This window comes from Carettochelys insculpta, chromosome 1 (genome assembly GCF_033958435.1).
Source record: "Carettochelys insculpta isolate YL-2023 chromosome 1, ASM3395843v1, whole genome shotgun sequence".
NCBI lineage: Eukaryota > Metazoa > Chordata > Testudines > Carettochelyidae > Carettochelys > Carettochelys insculpta.
Genome location: NC_134137.1, coordinates 247,713,928 through 247,739,549, shown reverse-complemented (window position 1 = coordinate 247,739,549; position 25,622 = coordinate 247,713,928). Strand labels below are relative to the sequence as shown.

General features: G+C 44.4%; 1 protein-coding gene across 1 annotated transcript in view; it reads left to right on the top strand.

The window, feature by feature from the left end:
* The window catches only part of LOC142018195 (beta-parvin), a 102,926-nt gene that overhangs the window by 27,342 nt on the left and 49,962 nt on the right, over positions 1–25,622 (top strand). The window contains exons 2-3 of the mRNA XM_075003747.1: positions 10,932–11,021; positions 16,845–16,915. Coding sequence (XP_074859848.1) covers positions 10,932–11,021; positions 16,845–16,915 — 161 coding nt within the window. The remainder of the gene's footprint in view (positions 1–10,931; positions 11,022–16,844; positions 16,916–25,622) is intronic.

The window sequence follows — 25,622 nt, the reverse complement described above, 5'->3', positions numbered from 1 at the left end:
ACGTTAGGCGGCGAGATGTTGAAATCGCTATTCTTATCCGAAGATGGGAATTGCACCCTACTTCGACATTCAACGTCGAAGTAGGGCATGTGTAGACGATCCATGTCCCGCTACGTCAAAATAGCGGGGTCTTCCATGGCTGCCATCAGCTGAGGGGTTGAGAAACACTCTGTCCAGCCCCTGCAGGGTTCTATGGTTGCCGTGTGCAGCAGCCCTTAGCCCAGGGCTTCTGGCTGCTGCTGCTGGGGGTCCATGCTGCGTGCACGGGGTCTGCAACCGGTTGTTGGCTCTGTGGATCTCGTGCTATGCAGGCCGAGTGTGTCTGGGAGGGGCCCTTTAAGGGAGCGGCTTGGGGCTTTGCTGGCCCCTTATTTGAATGGGGAACGCTTGTGTGTGTGGATGCTCTGCATTTCCTTCCAGGGCGGCTCCTTTCAACGTTCTCCGTCTCTACTTCGACGTTGAACGTCGATGGCACCAGCCCTGGAGGATGTGTAGACATACGCGTCTAAGTAGCCTATTTCGATGTTCTTACGATGAAATAGGCTACTTTGATGTAGTGTGCTAGTGTAGACGTAGCCAAAATGATGTATTTGGTGATAAGCTTTTGTGGGACAGACCCACTTTATCAGATCAATTGCATTTCCAATACAGACTGACATTTATAAGTACAGAGGACCGAAAAAAAATTGCATAAAAACTGACAAATCAAATAGGACTGAAGGAGGGGGATAAGGTGAGGGGGGGATGTTAAGTGTCCTGCTTGAGATAATTACAAGCATCAAAGGAAGGGAAGCAGTCCTATAATGCATGAGGTAACTGATGTGTCTGTTCGTACCACGTGTTAATGTGTCGAATTTGAATATGAATTCCAATTCACAATTTTCTCGCTGTAATCTGTTTTTAAATTCTCTGTGTTCTAGGACACAAATTCTCAGGTCTTTAACAAAATGGCCCAGTCCACTGAAGTGTTCACTGACCAGCGTAGGTATATTGAGTTTCTTGATGTCTGCTCTATGTCCATTTGTTCTTTGGCGAAGGTTTTGCACAGTCCGTCCAATGTACATAGCGTCAGGTACATAATGGCATATATAATGTTGTTGGAAGTGCACAACAATGTGCCTTTGATCTTGTAACTAACATGGTTAGGTCCAGTGATGGTATCCCAGAGTAGATAGGTGGAAAAAGTTGGCAGCGGGCTTTGTTTCAAGGAAAAGTTCCAGAATTGGTATTACTGGGGTGTAGCCTGTGATTGCTGGAGAGAATCTTTCTTAGGTTAGGAGGTTGTCTGTAGGAAAAGACAGGCCTGTCACCTAGGGCCTTCTGGAGTGTAGCATCGTGATCTAGACTAGGTTTTAGGTTTTTAATGATGTGTTGCACGGGTTTGAGTTGGGGCTATAGGCGATGACGAGTGGTGTTCTCTTATTGATCTTCTGGGGCCTATCTTGAAATATCTGGGTATTCGTCTGGCCCTGTCAATCTGATTTTTGTTTTTTGTTTTTTTTAACTTCACTTGGTGAATATTTAAGTAGTTTTCAGTCTGTGTCAGTAGGATCCGAGCAGATGTGATTGTATCTAAGGGCTTGGCTATAAACGATGGATGGTGCGGTGTGTGCTGTATGGAAGCTGGAGGCAGGTAGTAAGTGTAGCAGTCAGTGGGTTTCTGGTAGTATAGTCATGAGACATGGCGATATACATATCTCATAGAGCTGGAAGGACCTTGGGAGGTCATCGAGTCCAGTCCCATGCACTTACAGCAGGACCAGCCACCATCCCTGATTGATTGATTGTGTGATTGAAATCAGACCTTCCCCAGACCCTTGAAAGGCCCCCTCCAGAATTGAACTCTCAATCCTGGGTTTACAAGGTCAATTTTGCTTTAACCACTGAGCTGTCTTCCTCGCCCCCGCTCCTGCCCCCCCCCGCCGCAAGTGGAAGTTTGGTTCAGTGTTTAGAGAACTTACTTGGACTCAGACCTGAATCTTGTTAGTGTTAACAGGAATTAAGCACTGTTAGTGCAGATGTGAAATCTGAATACTGCATGCTATCTCGGAGGCAGAGAGGTGAAGTGTTTGGTTGATGTGTATGTGTTAGTGATGTAGCCAGGCATAGGACACCAGTCTCCTGTTTTGCAGACCAGTGGTTTAACCACAAGACCATTTTCCCCCCGATGAGTTGTAGGTTGTTACTCTTTTTCTCTCACACACAATTTGGGATTTTGAACAAGTGAAATAGAGGATGAAATTAACCAACCCTTTTAAACTGCCAGGCTGCAGGGCAACCACCCCCTTTGGCCTTAGCTCTTTCCCGTCCTGACAGCAGCTGTGGCTGATGATAACAAGAACAATAAAGGTGGCCTGCACTGTATCCTAAACACTCTCAGTGTTAACGATGCTGAAGTTATTGAGGATGCTGATAATCAAATATCTAATGTTGAAACCAAGTTGAAACCAAATTGTTCTCACTTACATGGGTTTGTGGAATTTGCCTAATTGAAATTCCTGTTTCATTTGTTTTTACTGGGTTCAAGGTAAGCTTAGAGTTCTCTTTCTTGCCTCTTGAGAAATGCTTAAAAATCTCATTGGAGCTTACACTTTCTTGCCACTGATCACTTTCATTCTGTGCAATTGTGGGGACTCGTGTGCACCGAAGTAGCCAGCTATTTGGAACTGAAGTGCCTTTAAGAGTGCTTACTGTTGTGGGTTTAAATGGTGCAGCATGGCATGTGGATATGCAGCCCAGGCCATATATTGGTTTAAGTTGGTAAGGCCCAGTCAGTCAGCACAGCAACATGGTCTCTTGAGTGGGATTGAAAGAGTGGTGGCTTATGGCCCTGTGCTTCTGTGGGAATCACTTAGAAGGGAGAGTGCTTGGTTGCCTGATGATTTAGGGCATCTTCGATGGTGTCTGGAAAAACCCGCTGACAACTTGGTGATCCTTTATTGCTATTTACTATTTCTATTTTGCCGCTGTCATGCCTGCCATAGGCAGTGATGGAAGTAGGTCCCTGCTGTGAAGAGTTTAAAGTGTAAGGGCTGAATTCTGCCATTCTTACTTGCACTGAGATAGTCATGCCTTGCTCTGATTTCAGTGGCGCTATTGGAGAGGTAAGGCACCTGGGGTGGGGATAGGATTGAGTTTTGTGTTAGACAATGCTTAAGTAAAGGGAATTCTATAAAGGAGGGAATGGATACAGTGCTGAATCTTTAGGACTGATTCTGGTCTTACTTATGCCTATTTTATAAAAAGTATCAGAGGGGTAGCCGAGTTAGTCTGTATCTTCAAAAACAACAGGAAGTCCTGTGGCACCTTGTAGACTAACAGATCTTTTGGAGCATAAGTTTCATCTGATGAAGTGGGTCTTTGCCCACAAAAGCTTATGCTCCAACATATCTGTTAGTTTATAGAGTGCCACAGGATTTCTTGTTTTATAACAGTGATCACCACTGTTTGATTTACAAGGATGATATCCTGGGTTTTGAATGCCAGCCTCTGCTCTTTCCATGAAAATCGCACAGGACGTTAGTCTAAATGTGTACGTGTTCTATTTCTCTATTCTAATTCCAGCGTATGCTGTTTAATTTTCTTATCTCATGACTCTTGGTGCCTGAGCACCATGCAAGCCAAAGAAAGGAGGGGAAGCTCTTGCTGCTGTCGAATGTCCTCCACTAACAGCATGAGAGTATAGTCTGCCCCATAGCACTGATCGTTAAAACTGTAGTGAGTCCCAAAACACATAACTAGAAACTAGGAGTTCAGGACTGCTGTGGCTTTTGTGCTACCTTTGATTTCCTTCTTTTCCCTGCACGTTTACCTCATTATAGCACTGGCTATTGGGCTAGAGTTGGCACCCTAAAGCTAAACTGTTGGGGTATTTTATTAAGTTGGATGATTTATTGTAAGCTTCATGATCTTCCCTCACATTGTTCTTCTTAAATCCCCACCTCCTGAGGTCAGGGGATCATAGAAGAATCTCAGCTTTAATTTATTTTATCATTTATTTATTTCACTATTTTACAGAAAAAGGTTTTTGTCCTCTGGTTTCTGAAAAACATCTGAAAACATGCCTAGAGTGTAGCAAAAAGGCACAGAAGTGGGAAGGCAATGAACTCTAGATTTATTAAAAAATATTACATTTGTGGGCGAGGCTGTCTATCATGGTTTGCGGAGTTGGCAGTACAGGTTGAACCTGTTTAGCCCGACACCCTGGGGACCGGACCAGTGATGAATGAGAGAATTTGCTGGACCAAAGAAAGTCAGTATTGTTTAGCAGCATTACCAACCCTTCCACTGCTTACTGGAACACTGAGAGTCAGGACTGGTGGCTGAGAACAACTTTATGGGACCACGGGAAACTGGGCCACACCCATGATAAGTAGTCATCTGGCTAACTGTAATCATGCTGGATTGCTGATGTTACTGGATGGGAGAGCGCTGGCTAGAGAGGTTCAACCTATACTGGAATGTTTATCCCTCCCCTCAAAGAAGTGTGTGTGTGCTTTAGCCAGCTGATTGTCAGGCTGCTGGAACAAGCACAAGCCCTGATTCTGCAACTGGATCCATGCCAATGATATCCCATGCCCCAAGGGAACCCCGGGTAAGTCTGTCTTCATGGAGCTGTTTGCAGATCTGGAGGCAATTTTTTAAAGAAGTGTCTGTACTGTTTTCAAAGTGACCTAGGCATTTTGGTGTCTGCACCCTCACTGACTTTTTGCATGAGACTTCGGGGTACCATTCTTAAGCACTGAGATCCTGTTGACTGTCAGTCATGTGTCGGCTCCTAAATTACTTCTGTAAAGAGGACTTGTCCTACTAAAGCTTGTCACTGTTAGAAAGTTTTGGTGTATTAATTAATGCTAGCATAGCTAGAGCCCTGCAAATCTGCTGATATCTGCTCTATATCCACGGGTATCCATCTCATTTTTGTGTATACAAATTTTGTGTCTGGAACAGTACAAATTTACAAGTATCCACTTTATATCTGTGGGTATCCACATCTGCGGATGTCTGTGTGAATAGCCATGGCTTATATTTGTGGATGCAGATAGTACCTCCACAGAGCTCTGTGGATAGAGATGTGGATGTGCATACTGGGCATCCCCATTCTCACCAGTGTGGATACAGATACAGCAGTAAAGTGAAGCAAAATAAGCTGTTACCTGTGGAAGGCACCATTAACCAGTCTATATGAGGACTTATGTCTGTATGCTTCACCCCTAAACAATATAGTTATCCTTGTATAACTTTTCCAGACCAGGCTGTAGGCTTCTTAGTCAGTTACACACTTTTGAAAATTTTGCATTGGGTCTATAATTGGTTAGCAGATTTACTCCTACAGACCAGATTTGAATCACGAACGAGAACAATCCCTGTGACTCAGGGTAGGTCTACACTAGACCTGAAAGTTGATCTTAGATACACAATTCCAGCTCTGACAATTGCGTAACTGGAATCAATGTATCTAAGATTGATTTATAAGGCCGTCCTGACAGCGCAAGGTTGATGGGAGAAATTCTCCGTTTGGCCTCCCTTACTCCTTGTGGGAATGAGGAGTAGTGGGGTCGACTGTCGAGCCCTGATGGTGTGTCAGGGTGGATCTTCTGGTGAGTATAGACACACTCTCAGAAGAAACACATTTGTTTTCCCCACCTGGCTGAGGGCTGGCCTATGCTAGAAAGTTTACCTGCATAGCTGTGCCTCATAGGAATTTGGGTGCTGGGCTGGAGAATCAAGGAAGTATGGAAAAGGCCTAGTATAGCATTAAAGCAATTTTATTCCCACAAGTGTCCTTTTGCCAGTAGTAGTTATCCTGTTTGAGGAGTTTTGCTGGTTAAAAGACAACCCCTTTTTGGTCACTACAAGGAACATTTCTGGTGGGGCAAAGAGAGATATAGCTACACTTACAAGCCCTTTTTAAGTGCAGAGATAGCCTCTATTATTGAGAGAGTTGTGAAACTTGTCTCATCTAAACTAACTTTTTTTTGCAGACTAGAGTGGGCCTGTGTTAAACCCTGTGTTGGGTTCTTCCTAGAGCTACAGACATTGCTCAGTCCTGACTAATTTGTTGTTGTTGCTATCTCTAGAGTATGTGAGTTGTCTTAGTCTCTTGTGTGTGTGTGTGCGGTAAGTTTTATATTTCCTATCCTGCTTCTGTTTTTGTATCTGATTAACAGAGGGCTCAGGAAAGGAGGGAATGAGACAGAATTGTTACCAACCTCACTGTGAATATATTTTAGTTAATCATATTGAGGATACCCCAGCAAATGCAAATTCATGCAGGCATGTGCACAGCCCTGTCCCTTCCATCTGAGACCCCGTCCCTGTCACATCCATCCTGCCAGTATCTGTCCACCCTGGCAGAATAGTCCCATCCTCTCCATTGCCAGGAGGCTGGGAGGTGCAGCCTATAACAGGGCACAGGGAGAGGTGCAGAGCAGGAAGCAGGAGGTGCCTGCTGGGGTCCAAGCCTGGGCAGGGTCATGCCTGGTTGTTTGGTGAGGCATAACCTCTCTGGCCTGTGATACCCACTGCCCATGAATGTGTCCTAGGATTGTGAATAATCCTGATCTCAATTTTTCCAGCTTCGTTTGTATTTGGTTTCATGGGACGGTTTCTTATTTTTAGGAACTCTGGCGTGTGAATTATTATGATAAATCTGAAGCTTAAAATTCAAAGCAAACCTAGCCACACAGGGCAATGGAAGGTGATAAAATAAGACCTGCTATTAGGTGCCTCTGACATCCTGCATAATTGATGAGTGCCATCTGAACAGCTTATTCCTCTCCACGCTTCAGAATTGTCTTTGATAAGCCATCGTGTTTGCTCAGTGGTGGAGGAATGTGACTGTGCTGGCTAACGGGCAAAGATGACTGGCACCAGTGACTTTTTATAGGCTAAGCGCAACCTTGTGTCAGCTGTTTCCCTGAATTGACTGTGATGGACTTGTGGCTTCTTTGTCTTTTTTGCAGAACATGAGCTATGTTGCGGATTCCATGCGGGGAATTCATCCTTCTTGAATTTCGTGCTACAGAGCAAAGTATTTTTTCTCCCCTCCCCTTAACTGTTGCTGCCTTACTCCCTCCTCCTAAGTCATCATGACCAAATTAACCTGAGTATGGCCATGCATGTCAGTCCCTGTCCAGCTGCCACCCTTCCTTTAACACTTTCATACTGGACTGCAGAAGTGTACGCTCCAGACCATTGCATACTGCAGGAAGCCAAAATGGCAGGGCTGCTTTGTAGAAAGCGCAAAAAAGGAGGTACGAAAGGATTTGTCATGCACAAAACTCCAAGGTTTGTAAGCTACCTGTGTGGATCAGAGTTCTTGCAGGGAGTTTGTGGTTTACTGTAAGTGAGGCTCCATCCCCAGGGCTGTCCTTTGGAATTTGCTTTATTGAAATGGCAGCACATTTCTCTAATTGGGCACTTCAGTCTTGCCTGCAAAAAGAGGACAGAACCTTTTGCTCGTGCAGAATTCAGCTCAGCAAATTGGATTTTAAGACCCAACATGATTTTCTAGCTGTCTGTAAGATGGGACATGGAGACGTAACAGATGACTATATTGATTTCTACCTTTAACTTTTTCTTTACCTGTTTTTGAGTCCATAGCCGTGGAAGTGGCGTTGTGGAAAGGAAGATTTTATTTGCTAAAAATATCTTATTTTGCTTTGATTTCAAAGTGTAAATATTGCATTTTAAAAGTACTTCCTTCCTTATCCACTTGGATCAGAGAGCTGTCCTTATGAATCACACTGCTGTGTGAATAAAAGCAACTGAGCTACATTTTAGAAGTGGGTTTGGCAGAGTTTGATTTTTATTTTTTGACAATTTTCATGGATAATAGTAATATTCATTTTTAAGTATATTTTTTGAATTTAAATCGTCATAGTTGTGGGAAATCAGATGATGGGAAGGTCAGACAATAATGCTTTAAGGACAGCAGATGTGATTCAAAACATTAATGCTTTATCGCCAGTATGGCACAAATTGTCATCAGTTGTCAAACTACACAAAATAAACGTCCTTTAATCAAACCCTATTAAATTCTCAAACAGCACTTTTCTTATTTTGCCTTTTTGTAAATTTTAATGGTTAATGATGGAAATATTTTCTTCTCAGTTTGTATGAGTGTGTAAGTTCAAGTTGACATTTTACCAATTAATCTAATCCTTGCAATGATTTGTAAAAGAAATCTTATTTTATGTGTAGCTTTATGAAAACACCTTACATATTTATTTATCATTAAGTAGGTGCCAGCAGTACTTTAAAATAAATGCAATGATTCCAAGGCAATGACTGTCTCATCATCTATCTTTTCTCAGAGTTAAGTGCAGGAAGCCCTTGTCCTTACTGGAGGTATTGGTTGCTACCGTAATGATATAAATGCTGTTAATAAGGAAGATAAAACTTCTGTCATAAAGAGTAATTTTAGGCTGGGATTTTCAAAGGCAACTAAGTTGAATGGGATATGGGGTCCAGATCATTTGGGGAAACTTTGAAAATCTACATTTTATGGTCCTGATCTGCAAATCCTTATTTGTATTCCTACTTGCATGTATATTTCCATTGACTTCTCAATGTAAGGACTAGTTGGGGGGCATAAGGATTTTCAGGATTAATCCCTAAGTGGGTCACATACAGCATGGAGAAGATGCCATGCTATCAAAAGTCGCCCCACTTAACATGTGACTTTTTAGTTCTCTGTGTTTTTTTTTAAGCGGGATTTGAAAAAAATGGATTTAATTAAAAAATTAGTAAAATCCACAAGTCCTTAGTGTCTTTTTAAACTAAATATGCTAAGGTAAAAAGCTGCAGTGTGTACGTTGCATTTCATATACAGTAGAGTATGCAGTTTTGCTCCTATCTGTTTGCAGAAAGTATACAATACCAAAAATGATCTTGACCTTATTACGGGCAGGCCAGACTCTTGTTGCATATTAACCCGAGCAAGTCATTTTAATATGGATTTTAATCCACAGGCTCTCAAAATATGAGTCTGATTATTTGTGGCCTATAGGGACATAAGGAAAACATGTGGTGCTCAGGGAGTTTACACTTGCTTGATTGCCTGCCAGAAAGCAAAAACTAGCTCAACTCTTGGAATTATTATTAGGAAAAGTGAAAAATGGTTTTTAGTGCCTTCTCTTTGGATGCCAGTGAAACGTTGCATGGAGATTATCGCTTGTGTGTCTCAAGCATTCTAAGTCCCCATTAACCTTCTTTCTGTATGAGAGGGAGGTGGAGACTTTATAATGTGTAATGTGAATACAAATGGGTAGCGTATATGGGTTGCTCTCACTACAGGAAAGGGGAATACAGATCTATTTTTAAAAGAACTGCCTGGTGAGAGTTCTGTAAGGTTTAGATAATCCTTTTTCCCCAGGAAAGGACAGTTCTGCTAATCTGGTAGTTTGTTTCCCAGTTTATATAGAAAGTTTTGCTTAGCTCTAAAGGGGCGCACAAGGTCTTTGGGTTTCTAAGAAGTCTCCTGCACAGAGCATGAAAAACACTTTTGTGTCTCTTGGAGTCATGCTGCTCTTTTTTGGTAAGTTGGAGGAGGACTGGTTACCTGCGAATTTTAAGTTTGGCTTTTACTGTGCCCTGGGAACTTTAGGGTTTTTATTGCTTTCCACCACACCCTTCCTCAGTGGCCAGTGCTACACAAAGCTGGTGATGGGCAAACCCCAGCAGGTTGGGAGATGCATCTACAAATGTGTCTGCTTCACTACCCACTGTAGTGTATCCTAACTTCTTCTTGGTCTGGTAAGCTCATGAGAACGGGAGGTTTCTGGCATTTCCTGGTAAAAGCAGACTGAGGCTAAGTTGTGTGTGTGTGTGTGTGTGTGTGAGAGAGAGAGAGAGAGAGAGATGGAGCTGCAGGTGGGGGATGTTTGAACTGGGGCTGTGTGGGCCCTGGGAACACGATTTTGAGTTGTGCTTAACTCACATTAATGTGAGTTAACCGCAACTCGAAATAACTCATTTTGAGGGTTTACTGTACTTATATCGCATTGGACTGTTGGCCTAGCATAGATACATGCCTTACTGTCTCATGGGTATAAATCACAAAGTTGAAATGGCTGAGAACTTAAAAGCTGGATGGTAAGAGACTGCGAATGCCAGGCATGATCAAACTTTGTGTTTTTTCTGGACAAAAGTAGCTCTCAGCCATGCTCGTAGGTGTTTCCATCACTTTACTGTGACTCGACAGACAAGCTAGGCTTCAGAGTGATGATTTTGGAATCTTGTTCTTCAGATCCATTTTACAGGGGGCTGAATGGAGAGACAGACCAGTGGGCGACTTATCCAAGATCTTACAGTGAGGTCCGTGGAGCTTTGTGTTTACAGCTCAAGTGCAAACATTCCAGTCTTCTGTTTAGTCCCCTTGTCTGTGAAGGCCTCTTTATGGTCTCAATGCCAGTATTAGACTAAAACTGTTCTCAAGTTTTCTTTGGGCTCTTCTGCGCTTTTTGTTCATTACAGTAGCATGTAGTAATCCTTGGTGTTTTGTGGGTGGAAAAAATTGTTGATATGCTCCTAGAAGTGTAGTCAATTAGTATTTAGTTCCCTCTTCTATCTCATGTGCAGCCCCGTGAGATGCACCAAAGGAATAGTCTTTCCTTGAGACTGAGAGAGAGAGAGAGGCCACAGAGCTCCAAATACTTCCTGGAGTGGGAAGTGGTAATTCTGAGTTTGTCTTAACTGCAAGGTCGTGACGCCTGCATAACAACTTCTATTAAATCACCATACTAACGAGCTGTTTGATATGTAACTGTAAAATGTTTTGACTCTGATTCTTTTCTACAGCAACTGCAGTTCTTATTTCCATAAGCTGAAAATGGGCATGCCCAAAGTATTCTCCCTTTGTAGCTAAAAATTGTGTAAATGTACAAAATTTCGCATCTACAAATTTTTTTTTCTTTTCTTTTGTTCAGTGAGTGACCTGCAGGAAGAAGGCAAAAATGCTATCAATGCACCAATGTCTCCCACAACCATTGACATCCATCCTGAAGATACCCTATTAGGTACAGTATTAATGCAACAGGCTCACATAAATGAGTGTGTGTGTTAATGGAGTTCAGTGTGTGTAGGTACTGAAAAGTGAAATAAATGGAAGCTAACAGAAACAAGCATGAACATAAGGTAGAAATTAGAAAGACTAAAAGGAAATCTGAACAGCCAGCTGCAAGCCCACTGCCCAAGTATGTTAGAGCCAGGAAGCTAGCAGGAGTATTGGACTGTCCATTGGACTACCAGGAAGACAAGGGCTTTGCAGAGATTTCTTTGCATCATTCCACATCACAGAGAATATTGGGAAAATATCTACTGCTACAACAAGTCTTTTCAGGTAATGAGAATGAGACGCTGTCAACGATTCAGTTGTCAGAAGAGGCGGCCTTGGAACAAACAGCTGAACTAAAGCACAGCAAGCCACTGGGGGTGTTATTCCAAGACTTCTGAAGGTATTGGTTAACCAAAGTGCTAATATTAATATTGAAATTTTCATCAGTGTCACTTACTTGGTCTCCAAGCTCCTGGTATAGTTAACAAATACTGTAACAATCTTTAACAAAGGTGCTAGTAGTGATCCTAGGAATTACAAATCAATGAGCCTTACTCCAGTAATAAACCGTAAGCAATGGTAGATGAACATATGAAGAGACAGGGAAGCATAGCATCTGCAAAGAAAAAAATGTACTTTGCCAAACTACTAGAACTCTTTGAGAAAGTCTGTGGATAAAAGAGGAACTCATTTATAATTTTATTTGAACTTTCGCAAAGCCATTGGTAGAACACCCTTTTAGCAGGAATGAAGGAAGCTAAGATCTACACTAGAAGAGCTACATCAGTGCAACTCTGCCAGTGCTGCTGTGCTGCAGTAGCACATCTGGTGAAGACACTTGGCCGATTGCAGAGTGCTCTCTCGTTAGCATAATTACACCACGTCCCGAAGAAGTTATGTTGGCAGGAAAGCATCTCCTGCTGACATAACACTGGTATGCCATAGATTGTTGTAACTTTCGTCCCTTGGGGGTGCCTTTTCACAACCCTGAGTGATGAAAGTTGGATCACTTTAAGCAATAGCATAGATCTGACTTAAGTGGCCTTGGGATGACATGAAACGTGCTGTTGGTTGTTGAGAAACGGATTAACAGACAGAAAACAGAGAAGGAGAAAACAGTCAATTTTCAACATACCAAAAGTTTTTGTGGTGGGATATACCAACTTTCTTTACTAGGTCTGATGTTTTTAATATGTTCCTTCAATGATCTGAAAAAAGAAGCGAGCAGCAAGATGGAAAAAGGAGCAGGTAGCATAAAATTGTTTAAGGTAGTTAATATGAGAGTGGACTGTGAGGAAATCCAAAATAACTCTGATAATTGGGCAGCATGATAGCAGGTGAAATTCACTATTCACTGGTGCAAGGTTTTGCACACCAGAAAAAAATAATTTAAAATACTCAAACATGTGTCTGGGTTATAAATTAACTGGAAGCAAGAAAAAGATGTGGTGTCATTGAGGGCATCTCAGTGGGAACCTTGGCTTATAGTGTAGCCATGGTCAAAAAGCCAATAAATGCTAGGATGTGTATATAATTAGACTGAATATAATTCGGAACATATATCTTGCTATACTTATCTGGTCCCTTTACCACAATACCTGAACACAATACCTGAACACCTCACTGTCATTAGTGTGTTCATCCTAATGTGTTTATCCTGTGAGGTAGGCAAGCCCTACTATCCCCATTGTATTAATGGAGAACTGAGGCACAAAGAGACTGAGATTCTGTCTAGACTAGCCCTTTTATCGGCCGCATTTTTGTCCATCAAGGGTGTGGGAAAGATGTGTCCCTGACCAACAGAAGTCTCACAGCAGAAGTACCAGTGTGGACAGTGCTGTGTCATCATGAAATGCTCCCCCACCAAGAGCATACTACCGCAGCTTGTTGGGGGTAGTTCTATTACGCTGTCAGAAGAGCTCTGTTTTATTGGTGTAGAGTGACTACATGGGAGACATTACAGTGGTGCAGCTGCAGTGGTATAGCTGTGCCATTGTAAGGTCCATAATGGAGACATAGCCTAAATCACTTGCCCACGCTCATGTGGAGTGTGTCGCAGAACTGGGAATGAACATGGATGTCCCAGCTCCGGGTCTCTGGACCTAACCACTCAACCTTTTTCTCAAAGTAAATGTTACTGGGTCATTACACAAATGGATAAAGCATTCTAACCTTGAATGCTTTATTTGGTTCTGCTTATTCCGACTCACAAATGATGATGTAGAAGGGGACTGAATATTGGCTTAGAGAATAAACAGAGGAAGGGAGAGAGAGAAAGATGATGAATGTTTATTTTGATGAAGAGGCAAGTAAGAACTACACCGGGGTATGTAAAATAGTGTGTTAGAGGAGGTTAATTAAGAGCGTCTATTTGTCCTTTCTGATATTATGAGAACATAGAGGTGCACATCGAAATTAAAAATCCACAAGATTAAAATGATAAAAAGGAAATGTGTCCCCCCCAGTATGTTGTTTAACTCATGGAACTTCTTGGTACAGAATGTCAATGAGATAAATAATTCTGAACAGCTGAAAAAAGGGGTATCTGTTTATATGGATAATAAGAAAATCCACACTTTCATTATATAGGCAAAAGAAACCTGAGAAACAAGCCTTCAGTCTTCTGGGCATGTAAGATGAGCACTGACTGACTGGGGTGAGGAAGAAACCTAGCTTGTTTCGAGATCATTCAATAACTGATGATTATGGAGACCTAACACCTTCTTCTGTTGCATCTGGTATTGATTCTTTTCAGAGATGGTGTGCTGGATTAGATGGAACATTAGTTTGATTCTCTCCTATATTTTGATTCTGCTCAGGCCCTTGAGCACATAACAATAGATCATGAGGCCTTCGTATAAAAAGAAATAAAAAGAGCTTCTCTAATCCCTGTTTCTCTTAACTATTAAAGGTGGGTGAGAGAGGCTGAGAGAGGTAAGGGCCCAGCACAGGAAAGGTTTGATTACTTTTGGCCCATGGTCTGATAGTGGGGTCCTTAGAGAGGTGAGTGTTGCACAAGCAGGGGTGAGCCCTCTATTGAGAGTTTCATCTGGCAGCCTTGTGGGTTGCGTGCGGGGTGTAATTTCCCCAGCCTTAGAATGCCTGACTCATCCCAGGAGCCAGGAGGAAGTAAAGAATGAAAAGAAACTGGAACTCTTACGCAATCGGAAGTGCTTCCTAGGTTTGTGGCAAATGTTTTCAGATTTCAGTTTGGGGTTTTATTTGCCTAGATTATGGACCCTACAAAGTACTGAGCCCAAATGTCTGGGCAGGCCTAAGGAAATCCTGCTCGATTGTTCAGTCTCGCATACCTGCCCTGTGCGAGTGAAGTGCTTCATTGCTAACAGGACAGCAGGTCCTTTTTACTCGGGTTCCTAAATAGTGGTGAAGGTCAGAGAGCTCTTTGTCCCTGGCACTGAAGCCAGCAAAACTCCATTTGGTCACCATAACATTGCTTGTGTCACTGGCCCTGTAATAGCAGTGTGTGGGCATCTCTGCCCATCTTCTATTCACATGCGTGTCAAAGCAATACAGAGGAAAAGTCCAAGCATCATCTCAGAGTGAGCCAGCCCACCCATGTAGATGGATTCACATTAGCTTTGCTCAGGCTGGAGTGCCTAAACATGGCAGAGTAAACCAGCTCAGGTGGCCACTCATGGATCTGGGTGGGGCTGCTGCCTGGGCCACAGTGCCCATATTGCTGTTTTTAGCATTTTCGCTTGAGCGAAGCTAGCGTCAGTCACTTTACCTAGGCAGGCTTGCTGGCAGCCGCAGGATAGCCCTTCTCAAACAGGTCTGGCTTCTGAAATGGATACAGGGTCAAGCATCAAAGGCTTTTGCCTCAGAAGTCTTAAGCGACTGTATGCTGTGAGTGTAATTCTGGCCCATGGAAGTCAGTGGAAGTTTTGCCGTTGACTTCCAAGAGGCCTGAACTCCATCTTGTATGCCTGTGTGCCCAGCTGAACGCCCCTCCTCTTTCTCCTCCCACGTTCTGTTTTAGATGCAGAGAAGTGGCTCATGTAACAAGGCTGCGATGCTGCATTGCCGTTACTGAGTAGCAGCTGTGCTTTCATTTCCCCTGACAGGAGCCTTTCTAAACTGAATCAAACTGTCCTTTCACCCCAAAGGGGATACAAATGAGGAAAGCTGGGGAGGCTGAATTGGCTGGCTGAAATCGAGCACCAGAATTTACAAGGAAGTAACAACGAGTCAGGCTGCCTCCTTGATGTGCAAGTCAAGGGCGAAATGCTGGGTGCACCTACAGTTGCATTTGGTGGTGGTGGGGGAAAAACAGAGAAGGAGCCTTTGTTTGTGTATTTGCTACCAGTCCAACAGAGTGTTTGGCTCAGTGGGTAAAACCTCCAATGCAGTCATCCTTCTAAAATTAATCTTTACCCCTCCCTTTCCCTTTTCTGTTCCTGTGTCTCCTCCCTTCCATTGGCTTTTTTTTTTTTTTTTTTTTGCCGTTCACTCCCTTTCTCTGTTGGTCTTCCTCTTTCTTATTTTTATCTTTTTATCTGTCTTCCCTCTCTTCACCCATGTGTTGTGGAGATTCCTCCCTCAAGTCTAAAAGAGCTGAATAGGTCTTGCCTCAGAGTCTGGCATGGTTCCTCCAGTTGGCCCAAGAAACTAGAAAGACCCTTGGCAAGAAGCTGGGTGGGCTTTAACTCTGGTGCTCTCAGCTGCTGGCAACACTGAGGAACTAAGATAGGTGTCCAGTTCTGATACACCCCACCACTTCCTCAGTGCCTTCTTACCGTCACCTTCCTCTCCATATCAGAGGGGTAGCTGTGTTAGTCTGTATCTGCAAAAACACCGAGAAGTCCTGTGGCACCTTGTAGACTAACAGTTTTTGGAGCATAAGCTTTTGTGGGCAAAGACCCACTTTGTCAAATATGGGTCTTTGCCCGTGAAATCTTATGCTCCAAAAATTCTTAGTTTATAAGGTGCCATAGGCCTTCTCAGTGTTTTTCCACTCCGTAAGTCTGTCTTGTGTTCTTTCACTCATCCCACTCTGCTTTCTGTTCTGTGTCCTTCTGCCATTTCCCCTCCTTTCTATGTTGTTCCCCGTATCCCCCTCCTCACTTGCCTTCCCCACTGCTCTTTGGAGCTAGCCAGAGAAAATACTTCTCCTTTTCTCCCCCTTCAGCTCTCCAACAACAGAGCTGATTCCGCCTCCGCTAGACTTGCTCTAGGCACCTTCCACCAGGCACAACTGAATTTTACTCTTTGAGGTTGACTCAGCACTGTGTGCATGGTCACAGCAGACCGAGCAGAGCCTGGAACAGTCTACAGTGGGATTTGGAAAGGGCGGGGAGCAGGAGAAAAGAGGATGGCCCATAATCCCCTGTCACCCCTGTTACAGGAAGAAGCATAATGCAGAGAGCTTGCTGGGCCTTAGAATGCTTCAGTCTGGTGATATAGTATAAAAGGAAAATTAAATCACCGAGGAAAGGATCATCATTATTAGCTGGGTGCTACTAATGTGTTGTGGAGAAAGACAGGGCCTTGCCCCATGGACCCCCTGACATGCTATGCTGCCTGACCTGAAGAAGGCCAACTGAAACTTACTTTAGGGAACTTAGTACTGTGTAATCCTTCAGTGTATCACTAAAGAATCCCCCTATGATTTGATCACTTGATGTTCCCTCACTCATACGATGACTAGACTTTGCCATTTCTTAATCAACTTCCAGCCAGCTTTATAAAGGATAGTTCCTGCAATATTCTCAACACTGTGTTCCTGTCATGGCTCTAACTAGAGTTTCCCCTTCTCATTGGGCAGAGGAAAATGAGGAACGTACCATGATCGATCCCAACTCCAAAGAAGACTCCAAGTTCAAAGAACTGATCAAGGTAGGAATTAAATACTCGTCTCTTGTTTTTCATTCATGAGAAGAATCGTTAGAATGCTGCGTGTTATTCTTTGCAAACAGAGACGTGTTTCTGAGAGTACAGCTATGTAAAAGGATGATAATTGGTGAACTGTCCTGGACATTGAGGTGACCTATAAGTGTTAGGAAATAGGGGCAATAGAAAAAGAAGATATGAGTTGAAGCCTGGAAGACATCTGAGAGCCTGAGGACGCTAAGGGAGGGGAAATGAAGATTATAGTGTCATCCCTTCAACTACTGATGAGCAGAGTTCAGCCTGAATCTAGCAATGCTCAAATGACCTCCCTCGTGACTTGAGAGATCAGGCTCCCTGTAAGTTCAATAGGCCGGCAAACAGTTCTGGAAGGTGTGAGTCAGGGTTACGGGAAAAGAGCGCAAATGATCAGCAAAGGAGGAATAGGATTTTTCACAGAGTGAAATTCTGCTGTGGTGGAGGAGCTCCTATGCTCTGTGCTGTTCTAGAAAGGGTGCAAGTGAAATGGTAGTGCAAGGTAGTCTTCATAATTGCACACTGGGGGAGCAGGCTCCAGGCCAGGTCCAAGTGGAGAGGAGGTTTGAGAGTATAGGAACATAGGTATTGTCACAGCCACTAGAGCTGAGGTCCCTCTAATCCTGCGTGCTGTGCTCTATGATGGCCAGAGGCTTCAGAACCCCACAGTAAGCAGATGTGGCAAAATCGGTTTCCCACCTTAGATGTCTCATAGCGATTAATTGGCTTAAGCCCTAATGCTTGAGGTTGAACATCTCTTTCAGTATATTTTTTATGTATTACAATAACTTTGGAGATTCTTTTTGTCCATGCAAATATCCAGTCCTTTTTAGCATCTTGTTAAGTTCTTGGCCCCAATGACCTCCTGTGGCAGTGAATTCCCCAGTATAATTACACAGCTGTGTGAAAATTACTTTCTTTTTTTGGTCTTGAATTTTCCTACTTTCGGTTTCATTGAATGTCCTTTTGCTCTTGTATAATGAGACCGGGTGAGCAGAAGCTTCTGAGCTACATGTGTGATAGAGGAAGGACTGGATCTGTGATTGCAGTGTTGCTGCTAGCACCTGCACTCACTGTGCGGAGGGGCAGCAGCTGTTATTCCAGTGAAGGATCTTAAGTGCTGTCCAACTGCCTGTCCTGTAGTGGAGTGAACCCACTCCAGCCCCAGCAGAATTCTCTACACAGTGCTCCTTTACTCGTGTTCTGTCTGAGGCGTAGAAGTGAACTCAGTGTGTGCAGCATTTAGGAGGGTCAGATAAAGGGTTAGGATACGGAGGTAAATAGTGCTTTTTTTCCTAGAAAAATGGTGGTGGAACTCAAGCCCTAACCTCTGCTCCAAGGCCCAGCCCACCCCCGGACGGCTTAATCTCCTGTGCAGGGCCCGAGCTGCTCTCCCCCCAGCAGGGTCCCAGCTGCCCCTGGCTTCACCCCCCTCTGCTGTCCCAGCCCCGCCTCCGATGCTAAATGAATACCCTCCCCCTCAGCCATGCACTCCCAGGGCCAGACACTCCCAGAACCAGGCACCTGCAGTCCCCTTCCCAACTCTAAATCTATGCCTTCCCCCAGAGCCAGGCAGCCCAGCCCACCTCCCCACTCTAGACCAATGCCTTTACCCAGAACCAGGAACCACCCCCTGCTTCCTCCCTGCTCTAAGTGAATGCCCTCCCCATTCCCCAGAGCCAGGTATATTGCCAGCCCCCCAAATGAATGCCCTCCCTCTTCCCCAGAGCCAAGTACCCCCAGACCACTCCTTCCCTCACCACTCCCAAGTGAATACTGGCGAGTTACTGACCTGGTGCCGCAAGGGCCACTCCAATCATGCTGTGCCCCCCTTACAAAATTTCACCCCCTCCCCACTCTGTGCATCTTTGCCCTAGTGCATCCTTTCTTCCCAGAAGCTTTCATGCTTATTCTACTTGCTTACTACATTTCCTGTGCTGGTCTCTCTGTGTGTGAGGTTTTTGATTTGTATGGCTTTGGATAGAAACCGCAGTGCAATAATGGTTACATGTGTCAGAAAAAACCTTGATGATGTAATCCCACAAAGAGGGAAAGGACATGTACTTGGATTCACTCTTGTCGCGGTATTTTTACTTGGTACATCACTGGTGTGAGTGCATGCCTCAACGAATAACCTCAGCAGTGTATGTACATACTTATAAACCATCCAACCATCCACTGCAATTGCTTGAGGGACATAAAACCAGCTTCTTATCGAGCAAAACTAGTGGCAGAGTTGGACTTTGCACAGCGTTTTGTGCAAATACACAAGATATTTTTCCCCTTGAATATGCTGTGGGTTAAAACCCAGTAAAATCTCTGTCTTGCTGTATTACTGCTCAAACCCAGGAGTGCTTGCAAAAACTCTAGTGGTCTGGGGCTGCTCTTCCAAACTACACTGTGGGGTGTCGATGTCTATGCTATGAACTGTTATCGTGAAGAATCAAAACTGCACCAGTGTGGTCAGAGTAAGTGAACCAAGTGCACTCTGGAATACAGTAAACATAATTTAAAATCTTCTTGGTTCACCACAAGGGGTGCGTCTACACTAGCCAGCTACTTTGAAGTAGCTGGCAAAACGTCGAAATAGCACGCGTTGTGCCTACACGCTCTGTATGCTATTTCGATGTTGAAATCGACATTAGATGGCGAGACGTCGAAATCGCTATTCCTTTCCAAAGATGGGAATAGCACCCTACTTTGACGTTCAGCGTCGAAGTAGGGCATGTGTAGACGATCCGCGTCCCGCTACATTGAAATAGTGGGGTCCTCCATGGCTGCCATCAGCTGAGGGGTTGAGAGACGCTCTGTCCAGCCCCCGCAGGGCTCTATGGTCGCCACATGCAGCAGCCCTTAGCCTAGGGCTTCTGGCTGCTGCTGCTGTTGCAGTTGGGGGTCCATGCTGTGTGCACGGGGTCTGCAACCGGTTGTCGGCTCTGTGGACCTCATGCTATGCAGGCCAAGTATGTCTGGGAGGGGCCCTTTAAGGGAGCAGCTTGCTCTTGCCCCAGAAGGGCTAGTCCAGCCTGTGGCCCCGTCCGCAGGCTTTTCTGGCCCCTTATTTTGACGGAGAGTGCTTGTGTGTGTGTGGACGCTCCGCATTTCCTTCCAGGGTGGCTCCTTTTGATGTTCCCCGTCGCTACTTCGATGTTGAACGTCGACAGCACCATCCCTGGAGGACGTGTAGACGATATGCGTCGAAGTAGCCTATTTCGATGTTCTTATTTTGAAATAGGCTATTTTGACCTAGGCTACGTCTACACTAGCCAAAAACTTAGAAATGGCCATGCAAATGGCCATTTCAAAGTTTACTAATGAGGTGCTGAATATGTATTTGTATATGTATACGTATATGTATTTGGCATAAGGGAATAAGGGGACTTCGAAGTAGCCGGGGTCCTTTCGAAAAGGAGCCCCATCTGGACGAGCCGCACAGCGGCGAGCCACATCAATTTCAAAGTGCTGCGGCTGCTCGCATGCTAATGAGGCGCTGCATATGTATTTGCATGGCCATTTCAAAGTTTTTGGCTAGTGTAGACATGGCCGTAGTGTGCTAGTGTAGACATAGCCAAGGTCTTTTCCGGCTCCTGTTGAAATCAGTGGGAGCTTTACTGTTGAATTTGGTGGAAGTTGGAGCCCTTATGTGGTGGTCAGGAATGAATTTTTGAGCCGTTAATGTAAATTAGCAAGGTTCTTCTCACCTCAAAATCTTTCTAGAGTGAGCATGACAGCTTGAACTCTGATACTGTAATGAGCTTCCTCACAGGCACAGGGTCTGCATGCATGGATTGGGCCTGGTTCACCATGAGTCAGCACAGTTGCTTACAAATCAGCCTGGTTACATTTTACTCCCATTATGCACGTGGCTGTACAACATTCACGACAATGGAGAACTGAGCCCTAGGTCCTGGAAACCACTAGGAGCTCCCTCCTCTGGACCAGCGTGTCTCAACCTTTTATTTTTTTTTTATAAAGTACTGCTTTAAAAATATATGTACACCCCAGTACCCACAATTTTCACACATGCAAATTTTTTTCTACCATTGCAACACATTTGTTTAAACAACTTAATTGTAACTGGTTAGTTAGAAGAAATTGCCTATAGACAATAAACTTGCCATCGTACTTATGACTGTGCAAAGAGGATCAATAAACATAAAATAAGTCCAATTTTTATTCATACATAAGTATGTATTTTTATGCAAATGTCAATGAACAGCAATCAATGAAATTACAATAAAATTATAATTAAGTTAATGTGAAATTTGAGCTTGTTTGATGAAATCAAGTGTACAAACCTAGCTTTCAAACTGCAGAGGGTCACAATTAAATCCTTTTCTGTAGACACGATTACTTAATTTAGTTTTTACTATTAAAATTAAAATTCCAGAGCCAGGCACTGCCAGCTCCCCATTTTAACCCAATCCCCCTCCCCTCCTCCGGGACGAGGCAGCAGGGCCAGTCCTAACTAATCAGTGGCCCCGGGCAAATGGGGCCCATTGCGTAGCGGAGGAGGGGCAGGTGCAGGTGCATCCTCCCAGCTGCTGTGCCCTCCTGTTTGGGCCTGCTGCACCCCCAGCCACTTGCAGTGTGCCCTGGCCATCAGGCTGCTCAGCTGCAGCCCTGTCCCTGTTCAGCAAGCACACACCGGCTCCAGCCACTCACGGTCTGGTCCATTTCAGCCGCCCCTTGAAATTGGCGGCCCTTGGCAACTACCCGGCTTGCCCGTCCCTAGGACCAGCTCTGCCAGGCAGCCCCAGCCCTCCCCACCCCCCGACTTTAACCCAATCCCTCCTCCTCCAGAGCCAGGCAACCCCCCCCCCCCCCGCCCCCGCTGTAATCCAATGCCGGTGACTCACCAGAGTGGCCGCTCCCGCCACCACCATCGCCACTGCCACGTGCTTCTCCCTCCAGGCGCTGGGGAAGGACAGGTGCGCAGAACAGCGCACAGCGCTCTTGTGGCTCTGAGCATTTTATTGCTCAAAGAGCCGCACAGCGCACTTACCTTCCGGATTTCTCTTGTGTGCCCCTAAGGGTATGTGTACCGCGCATTGAGAAGCACTGCTCTGGATCATCCCAAAAGAGCCTGGTGTGTCTTCTAGTGAAGTTTCTACATTTGTTAATTTTTCAGAAGCTCTATTTAAAGACGGAGTTTGTACAGTGATATAATTGGAAAGGAATTTGAGGTCTGCCTTGGTTTGAGACTGAGGCAGAGAGAAGATTGAATTATGCGGTAATTGTGTCTGAATGACCTAATGAAAGTGGTGACATGTTCATCTTCACTTTGCTCTGTATTCTTTTAATGGCTCATTAAACTGTCTATTACTAATGTTTACAGTAGACCCTGGGTTTAAATGGGGGTTGGGTTCTTGCACAATCCCCGTAAGTCAAAATTCGTGCAACTAAGGGGAGCCAGGAAACTGACCAGTGCATCAGTGCTGGTCAGTTTCCTGTCTCCTGTTCCTCCAGGGCAGAGGAGAGCCTGGCTCTGGGCTGCCTGTCACTCACAGGAGACTGACCAGCACTGATGCACCGGTCAGTTTTCCTGCTCCTCTCAGGGGCAGCAGCCTGACTCCTGGCTCTCCCACCACACATTTCTTAGGGGCAGCAGCCTGACTCTGCCACACCTGACAGGAGCAGTTTCCCCACTCCTGCCAGTGGCAGCAGCTGCCCCTGTCAGTGGTAGCAGCCGAAAGTTAGGCTCTTAGCTGCTGCCACTGACAAGAGCATGGAAACTGACCAGGGCTGCTGCAACGCTGGTCAGTTTCCTTGCTCCGGTCAGTGGTGGCAACCAAGAGTCAGACTGACTCTCCCAGCTCCTGACAGGAGCAGGGAAACCTCTCCTGTCAGTGGCTGCTGAGTCAGCTGCAGCCCCTGAGGGGAACAGGGAAACTGATCAGTACAGCAGTGCTGGTCAGTTTCCACACCACTCAGAGTTGCATTAACCCTGAGGTACGTGCACTCGAGTTGCACGTATCTCGGGGGTCTACTGTATTGTTTGTTTCGGTTGCAGTAGCATTTAGGAACCCTATTTGTGGACCAGGTTCCCATTGTTCTAGATGCTGTACAAAGCCAGAACAAGACAGTCTGTGCCCCACAGACAATTGAAGATCACCGTTAAGTAGAGAGGGTAAAGCTGAATAGTTATTTTTAAAGCTTTAATGTTGATCCTGAACATTTTCATGCTTGCTCTCACCTCTCTAAAATTGGATACCTCTCTAGTATTTTTAATCCCCTTTCTTAATTGTTCCCAGTCCACTGCATGCACCCTCAGTAATCAGTGCTGTGAAAAGCAGAATGAGAGCAGGGAAGCCCCTGGGAAAATGAAGCAGGGAATCAAATGGTGACATATTGTTTAATACTTTTTGGCTCTACAGAAAAGGTTGCTTAATCTCTTCTTCCCTTCTGCAATGGGAATTGTTATCTGTAGTGGATTAAGCACTGCAGTCTTTTGTGTGCATTTGGAAGTGATTAAAATGTAACTGCCATAGCTCTGGGGTAGAAAGAGTGTGGAATCCTACCCTAATGCAGAAAGAACAAAAGGGATAATAACTTTTCATCCCAGGCCAAGCAAGAATAGTAAGTCTCTTTTATTGAATGGCTGCTGTGTGGGGACACTACAACAAATGCTTTAAATGCTGTTACAGAACTGAAAAGGTTCACCAGGTAGAAATGGGCTTAAAGTGGTGTTTAGTATAATTTATGTAATTTAAAAATAGTCTGGCACAATGGGTCAGTAGGAAATCCAACTGGAAAGAACAACAAGATGATCAAATAAATCCCACTGGTGGTCATCAATCCCCGTTTTCTACTTATGTGTTGCTGCCTGTAGCGATTTCCAGTTCTGAGCTTCCTAAAACAGCAGGTTCAGATTAGAAGTGTATGAAATTGACAAGATGGCCCTATGGTGGGAGTTCAGATCAAAACACAAGAACTGAGACAGTAATTCACAGTAAATAGCTTATCCAGCAATTTTTGGACTTTTTTTTGCTGTGGGTAACCTGCTTAAACTTTTCTCAGACTCGTTTGTGGTTTGTGGCTTGTATGCAAATTGATGAATTTGCAATTCAGCTTTGATGGTTACTTTTGATCACTTTGGTTGCATGGTATGCTGCTCTTTTCCGATTAGATAAGCATGTTGGTTCTTAGGGCTTGTCACCATGACCCTGTGGTTTGGGTCTGAACTGCTGCACACATCAAACTGCTGCAGATAAATGCATCATGTTGATCTAAGGTAATGCAAACTAGATATCTTTTGGTTTGTGCCAGCAGTGCCCACAGGGCGCCGTTAACAACCAGTCACTTTGGTGTGTACTTCAGTTTAGCTCTTTAGATTGAACTTTGAGGCCATTTAGACAAGACCTTATTATCAGGTTTCCAATGTGCACATTTCCCGTTAATATCCTGTATTGTTTGCTTTATGAGTCTCAATTTTGGTGAACCTTCCTGCCATTAAATTTGTTTACTTAACACCGAGGTGATGTGAACATAGTTGAAACCAATCCATTTAATTAATTCTAATGCATACTGAGGGATATTTGTAAGCTCTTCCAGTTCTACTGAACAACTTCAAGCATAGTGCGATCTTCAGAGTAATGCAAATTTGAATCCACTTGAAGTCTCACATCTATGTGTTTTTAGATCCAAAACTGGAAGGGGCCTGATTTTTGGTTCAGGTTCAGTACAGCCAGCGTAATTTCCTAAAGTGTCTAGGACCCAGAATTTTAAAGGCTTTAGACATTTCTCTACTTATTATTGCAATGCTTAACTGGGTTAGGAGCCCACATGTCATTGACGGTCATTGGGACTTACGTTCCTAAATCAGTTAACACTTTTGAAAATTTCATTCACAATCCCATGGAAACACCTATTCTCTAAGGATTTTCTCCAGTCAGGCCAAGGGAAGTCTTGCAACTTCCACGTCACAGTTTCAGGGTTAAGTGCACTTTTGATCGCTCTCCTTGATGGCAGCACCCACTGAAGTTTTAGACTTCCCAGCAGTCACCTCTTGTGGGGCAGAGAAACAGCCTCTCTCTTCCTTCAGACAGAAGGATTTAGGCTTGCGGTCTCTCTTTACTTCCCCATGATTATGGTTACACAAGCGAGTATCTTTGACAAAACCCGCTGCACGCCCACACGCAAAATGTGCCGTCTGCCAACAAAGCTCAGCAGCCTTAGTCAACAGATTCTGTCGACAGAAAGGTCATGTGAATGCTCTGGGGGGCCCTCTCTTGACAGACAGGGCTTCTAGGACACTGGGCAGGCCCGTCTTCTGTGCTTCATGTTGGCTGTTTTGTTGAGAGAGCAGCTGGGCAGTCCAGCCGCTCTGTCAACAGAGCGGATCACTCTTTTGATCTGCTTTAGTGTTCGTCTGCACTCTGTTTGTCGACAGATGTGTCTAATGGAGCCGTAGCCTCTGGTTTTTCTAACAATGCTGATTAGGATGCAGAACAAGTTGTTAAATTTTCCCCCAGAGGATATATGTCACTTACCAACCAGCCTTCGCTAAGCAAACTGCATTTATTCTTAGGGCAAAACCGTTGCAGAGAAAACATATACAAACAATAAAAGAATCTGCATGCATGCTAAGTGTCTTTACCAGAGCTTACCCTGACCCAAATATAAGGCTTTAGCAAGCATCAGTCATTGAAACCCCACAGTTAGCTTTGCCCTTTTGGTT